General features: G+C 42.8%; 1 protein-coding gene across 1 annotated transcript; it reads left to right on the top strand.

Annotated features, from left to right (window-relative positions):
* Positions 1-1,097: 1,097 nt before the first annotated feature.
* Positions 1,098-6,947, top strand: LOC137358838 (scavenger receptor cysteine-rich type 1 protein M130-like; the record flags this gene model as incomplete). Its single annotated transcript, XM_068025060.1, has 3 exons — positions 1,098-1,151; positions 5,425-5,739; positions 6,868-6,947. Coding segments are annotated over exons 1-3 (420 nt in total), but the record flags the coding sequence as incomplete, so codon positions are not given.
* Between the last annotated feature and the right edge of the window lie 293 nt (positions 6,948-7,240).

The following is a 7,240-nucleotide window of genomic DNA, read 5'->3' as shown; positions in this document are numbered from 1 at the left end:
ATGGTCCCTTCAGAATGTTAAACGTGGAGGGAAGGGGAAGATGTGATTTGTAGTGGCACCACATTAAAGGTGGTGAAAATGGTGGAAGATGATCTGTTGATTATGGAAGCTGATGGAGTGGAAGATGAGGAGAATCAGAATCCTATCATTGTTCCGGGAGGGGGAAAGGGTGAAAGCAGACGTTTGGGGAATGGAATGGACGTGCTTGCGGGGCCTGTCAACCATGGTGGGTGGATGAGGAGGTGAGGAGAGTCATCGGTTGAGGAAAAAGGAATACATATCTGGAACCACTGGTATGGAAGTTTGCATCACCAGACATTGCAGATGGAGCAAGTGAAAAAATGTGATAGAGTCATTCGAAGAATTGGGGTGTGAGGAAGCATAGACAAGGTAACTGTGAGAGTCACTGGGTTTACTCTTTACATTAGTTAATAACCTATCCCCAGAATCAGAGACAGAGATGTTGAGGAAGAGAATGGAAGAGTTGAAGATGGACCATGTGAATATAAGGAGGATAAATTGGAAGAAAAGTTGATATTTTCAAGTACAGGGCGAGAGCTGGAATATCAGTGCATGTGGACAGGAGGACGACCTTCAGTCCCTCGGCTATCACCTACAGTTCATTTCACCCTCTGTCCCCAGTTCAGCAACCGTAAGCTACTCGGTCCGTCTCTCAAATGTATTTACAGAGAAAAGGTAATGGTGAAAATGATCTTTCAACAAGCCTTCTGAACAATGATGACAGGAATAGTAAGCATTAATATTAATGACTTTTCGGGTGGCAGTAAATTCTGAGATATTTTGCTTCAGTTTCACCATTCTCAATGTGTTTCATGTTGTAGATGAAAATTGGTCACTAAGACTGACTAACGGGGGAAGCTGGTGTGATGGGCGAGTGGAGATTTACCACAATGGCAGCTGGGGGAGATTGCAGGATAGACACTGGACCCTGAATGATGCCAACGTAGTCTGTACACAGCTGGGTTGTGGTGAAGCGACAGCCGCTTATAACTATTCAAAGGATGGTGAAGGACCCATCTGGGTGAATGATGTCCAGTGTGAAGGAAACGAATTGCAGCTCCAGAACTGCATCTTATTCACATTGAATTCGTCTCTCACTGACAGTATGGATGTTGGGGTCCTGTGTTCAGGTAAGCAAATTCTTCACTGCTTTTACAAAAACATAAAAGTGAAATGTCTAATCTGCTGAGAAAAGTGATAATATCGGTTACTTGTTCCTGTGTTTCTCAAACCAGTAATTTCACTCGAGGAGAGTGGGAGAGGATGGTGGGCGGTCGGGGAGCTGGGGTGGTGTACAGAGAGAGAGGACACGGACACAATTAAACAGCAAGAACGTTTGTATTACAGAAATGTCAATTAACACATACATCACAAGGGGTTTAACAGGAATGTAAACGGAGAGAAAACTGACACAGAGCCAAACAAAGAGATGATGGAGTGGGTGACGAAATTCTTAGTCAGATGGTTGGATTTGAAGAGCTGGAGACACGGAAATATTTCTGGTGGAAATTCAGATCTGGGGGTTAGATGGTTAAAGGCAAAACTGAAAGTTGTGGGCAATTGAAGTGGGTGAAGTACAAGAAGCTGTATTCAGAAAAAAGCAGAGCTCCTGAAATGATTCAGGCTGGAGACGGTTATACTGATGTAGGGGGAGAGCATGAAGGTGTCTGAACATGAAGATCATATTTGGAAACTCTAGGTATTGATCGCAGGGAAACCAATAGATCGTCGAGTGCCATGGCGTTCCTGAGAGGGGCTTCATGTCGGGCAGGCAACGAAACTTTGGATAAGCTGATGTTTCTGGAGGATGCAAGATGGGTGATCGCCCAGGAGAACATTGAAATATTCGATTCTGCAGGCAACAAAGCATGGGTGAGCATTTCAGCAGCAGATGGGCTGAGGCAGGAAGGGAGGTGAATGATGATAGAGGTGAAAGATAACGGCCTTATGATAAAGAGAATACGGAATTGGAATCTCAGCTGTGGTATCAAATCCGGCGCCAAGCTTGCAATCAGTTCTACTGCATAGTATATAAGTGGAGGTAGCTGTGTGGGAGTTGGTCTGGTGCAAGTTTCATTAGGTTGTGTATAAAAGTAGACAGATGTTTTGGACTAGGCACTTTAAAGTTTCATTGTGTAGCATGTTAATGCAGGCATGTGTTCTGGGGATGTTGCATTATGCAGAGTGTAGTTTAGTTTAGTTTAGTTTAGAGATACAACACTGAAACAGGCCCTTCGGCCCACCGAGTCTGTGCCGACCATCAACCACCCATTTATACTAATCGTGCACTCATCCCATATTCCTACCACATCCCCATCTGTCCCTATATTTCCCGACCACCGCTAGGGGCAATTTATAATGGCCAATTTACCTAACAACCTGCAAGTCTTTTGGCTTGAGTGTGGGCAGATGTTTTCGGGTTGTTCCAATGAACATTTATTTGCATACGACATGTGGAACTTACAACATATGAGATCGTTAATGATTCAGATTTGATACCGATTGGTTACAGTAAGCATTTTCTTCGGACACTGCGGAAATCAATACATCCAGCGTTTCACGTCAGAAGTTTCCAGTGCTGAATGGTTATTACACACTCAGTCACTGGACAGAGTCGAGTATGTCATCTTGTTCTTCAGTTAGGTAGATGTTAAGCTCCACCCAACATTTATGCCCACCTACAGAAGCCATGTGTCTTCTCCTTGTCTTCTACTTCTGTATCTGATGGTCACATTGCTGATGTTTACTCTCCAAAGTGCCTGACGCAATTAGTCCAATCATTTTTGTCCAGTCCAGATTAAATACTGGTTTCTGTTTAGCCAGGAGGTCTACACATCTGGCGTCCAATTGCCTGTAGGCGCTTCCTGATCCTGTCCAACATTTTGCAGACAGATCCTGTTTTCTGCCCTCTTTGGTCCGGTCCAACAGTCATATATTGATAGAATTAGTCGTTCAGTTCATTGAATCTTTGCAGACAATAGCAATTGCTAATGTGCCTCACAAGTTTCGTTTGCTCATTTAACATAATTGCAGCAGTCTGTCTGGACAGACAAGTCTGCATATTCTCTGTTCAGACATGCGGTTTATGTCTCTAAAATTGCTCAAATATATTCCTTGTCAAAGACAGAGTTCCATCCTTACAAAGGTAAGTGATTCTCTTATGCTATTAATATTAAATTGATTTATGATAATGTAGTAATCAACACAACCCTAGAACGTAATTCTGCACGAAGATACTGCACATTACAAGGCTGATGTTTAAGGGCAGTACTTGTGGACATTACATTCTCCAATATGAAGTGGAGTAGTAAAGTAATAATGAAGTAATAAATAGCGTGGATTAAACTGCTGGTCTTGCCAGTGACACCAACATTCCCTAAAATAATTAAAAAACAGAAAGGCACGGTGACATGTGGGGAACTATCTGGTAATATAATCCTGAATGGATCAATCACAAAAAGCATCATTGGGTCCTCCTCATCTTCACTAAAACCTCCCGTTTGACAAAGATTATCCAGGAAGGCAAAGAAAATGCACAGCAAATATTCTCCATCATAAATCTTCCTCCTGAACCACTCCCCTGCCTCATCCACCCTGAACTCCCAAAATAATTGAGAGGAGCTCATACACTTTTTGTCACAAAGTTCAAAAACATCCGTTCAGTCACCTCCACTACTTCCTTTTCTTCCCCAACCCATCAGGCCTAACTTCCTATCAGTTCCCACCCCCATCCCATACGATCACCCTGAATTCACATTTCTTGTTTCTCTCCTAGAATCCTTCACTCTCACTCTGAACCTGTGCTGTTGATGGTATCCACATTTTGCTGGATACACCTTATTTCTATTAAACTACTGAACACAAACATTCCCTTCCTGGGTTCCATGTTAGCTGGCAATATTAACGATTCTCTTTCTCTCTCTCTCTCTCTACATGTTCAGGCTCCTCTCCTTCAAATCAGCAGTCATCACACCTCTCCTCAGAAAGGAACCATTGACCACCTGTCCATGCAGGTTACTGCCCCAGCTCCAACTGTTCGTACCTCGCCAAAGTCCTTGAATGTGTCGTCGCCTCCCAAATCCATGCTCATCTTATATGAAGCTGCATGTTTCAATTCCGCAAATCAATTTTCTATTCACACCACAGGACGAAAACAAACGACATCCGAAGTGATTGTGACAAACATAAACGATTCCACCTCCTCTTTCTTGATTTGTCTCAAATTTTTATATGATTGATCATGAAATACTTCTCCAATTCCTCCCCATTAACACACGGCTGGGTGGGACTGCACTCAGCTGGTTCTAGTATTATCCATGCAGTCATGGTAAGAAAGTGGCCTGCAATGGCTTCATTCCCGCTCCTTCAAAGTCACCTATAGTGTCACCAAAGGATCGATCCTTTGACACTTCATTACTCATTTACATGCTGCCTTTCAGCGATATCCGCAAACACAGCCTCAGTTTCCACATGTATCTCACTGTATCCAACTCTACCTCACATTCAACACTCTTGAGCCCTCCAATGCCTGTACACTGTCAGAATTCCAGGCTGACATTCAGTACTGCATCAGCAGAAAATTCCTCCAACACTGTATTGAAAAGATAGAAACCATCAGTCCCCACCGCATGTTTCCTTGTCTCCAACTCCATTTCTCGCCATGCCAACTGTCTGTCACTCAGCCAGACAGCTTGGAATCTTGGTGTTAATCTTGCTGTCATTCCTGGTTTTAATTGTGCACCATTGGCGACCGTGCCTTTATTTGCGAAGGTCACATGCTCTAGAATTACATCCTTAAATCTCTCTGCCTTTCAACCTGTCTTTCTGTTTTAAGACGTTGCATAAAAACTAACTCTTTGACTAAGCTTTTGGTCATCTGACCTAATATATTTTTCGGTGCTCTGTGTTAAAATGTCTTTGATATCACTCCTGTATCGCGCCTTGGGATGTTTAATTACGTTAATGGCGCTAGATAAATGCAAGTCACTTGTAATTGAAGATGAGGGAAATAGCAGATGGCAGTAAATGTCTGACCAAGATAACAAATAAGGGTAACATACATGGATAAAGAACAGATACAGTTATATAACATGAGTATAAATTAACTGTTAATCGTGTGAGTGATTGCCTGTTTGACACCGTACACAGCATTCAAAACATAAAAGGTGAACTGGAGATCAGAACTTGTCAAAGCCAGATGTAATAGGATATCTGAAACATTGCTGTTCATTACATTCTATGTAAGAAGTAAGTGTAAACAGATATTCTGTTGTATATTTTTTTTACCTGTCACCGGTGCATTTAACCTTCATTTTTTGTGCTGGTGATGATAAAATCAGTTGTATTGAGTGATGATGTGAATGTCTATTGAAAGTATAATCCTCATGTACTGTTATCCAACAGACCACGTGCAGTTAAGGCTGGCTGACGGTGGAAGCCCATGTACTGGCCGAGTGGAGCTTTATTACAATGGGACTTGGGGCTCAGTTTGTGATGATTCCTGGGATCTGGCGGACGCTGACGTGGTTTGCAAACAGCTGGGTTGTGGAAAGGCATTGGACCTGGCACTTCCTGCATCTTGTGGACCAGGCTCAGGGCCAGTTTGGTTGGATGAACTGAAGTGTTCCAGTAACGAATCATTTCTCTGGGAATGTCCCTCAGCATCGTGGGGTAACCACGACTGTTCTCATAAAGAAGATGTGAGGATCATGTGTTCAGGTAAAGGTGCTTCCATGTTCCCATTTTCCGTAGTGTTGTGCACGTGGTTTCACAGGGAAGATATTACTTCGAATTACATACATTGGACAGCACGGAATCTGGCCATTCGGACGAACTGGTCAATGTGGTGTTTACGTTGCCTACGAGTATCGCCCCACATCACTGCACCTAACCCTCTTTGCATATCCTCCAGCTTCTTTCTGCCTCATGTACCTGCATAGCTTTACCATAAAGGCATCAGTGCAAATCACCTCAGCAATTGCATGTGTTCGGAATTCAAAATTCAAACCACTCCCCAGGTAAAAAAAAAATTCTCCTGAATTTCTTATTAGATTTATTCGGGATTATCCTATATTTATGATCACTCGCTTCGGTCTCTGTCACTTCAGAAGTGATTAGTGCCTCTGTATCCCGAGGTCTCTTTGCTGATCTATATCATTTTCACTCTTATTTTAGAAGAAGTACGTGGCCTCTTTATTCTTCCTGTCAACACTGAGCACCTTAGGCTTATCTGCATTCAACTCATTTGGCAATTGTATGCCCATTCGGCCCGTTTATTAACGTCTTCCCGTATTTTGTCTCTGTCTTTCTTAGTGTTAACTATACCCCCAAATTGCTGTCATCTTAAAATTTGAAATTAAGTCTCCCTTGTCTAAATCCAAATCGTTCATGTAAATGTTGAGCAGCAGTGACCCCAGACCTGTGGAACACCACTTCCCACCTTCCGCCATTCTGGGTTACCACATTGTACCCGGACGGTGTGCTTTGTAGCTGGTTTCCTATCATTCTTCCACTGATCTCTTGACTTCACAGGCTCGGACCCCAGTCATGATCCTTCTCAGAGGCCTTCTGAAGGAAAAACATGCATATTACATCGACTGCATTATCCATGTTATCTTTCTGTAACTTCTTCACATAATTCAATAACGTTGTTTGTCTTTCTGTTGTGAAATCGGTGTTGATTATTCTTTATTACTTTATGGGCAGTCGGTGTTTTTCTATTTCTTTTCTGAAATAATTACTGGAAATCAGTGAACACAACCGGTGCAGCATGTGTTGAGCTGTGCAGTATGAACATACAACGAGTTATCAATCTAACTATCTGGATATTTCTTGTGTCATTGACAGAGCACAAAGAGCTGCGGCTGGTGAATGGGAAGCATCGCTGTGAGGGGAGAGTGGAAGTGTTCTACAATGGCACCTGGGGAACAGTGTGCTCGGATACACTTGATGGACCTGATGCAGAAGTGATCTGCAAACAGTTAGAGTGCGGTCCCCTCAGTTCTATCGATTATTATGCTCAGTCATTTGGAGAAGGATCTGGACCCATTTGGCTTGATGGGATGGAATGTATTTCACACGAATCGTTCCTTTGGCAATGTCAAAAAGAACCGTGGGGTAAACACAACTGTGAACACAGGGAGGATGCTGGCATTGTTTGTTCAGGTAACACAACAAACCTCTAAATGTGCGAGTGTCATTTCAAACATTGGTGTCCGAT

The sequence above is a fragment of the Heterodontus francisci genome, unplaced genomic scaffold (assembly GCF_036365525.1).
Source record: "Heterodontus francisci isolate sHetFra1 unplaced genomic scaffold, sHetFra1.hap1 HAP1_SCAFFOLD_157, whole genome shotgun sequence".
Taxonomy (NCBI): domain Eukaryota; kingdom Metazoa; phylum Chordata; class Chondrichthyes; order Heterodontiformes; family Heterodontidae; genus Heterodontus; species Heterodontus francisci.
The sequence above is the reverse complement of the archived record's forward strand: the minus strand, read 5'-3'. Positions and strand labels throughout refer to the sequence as shown.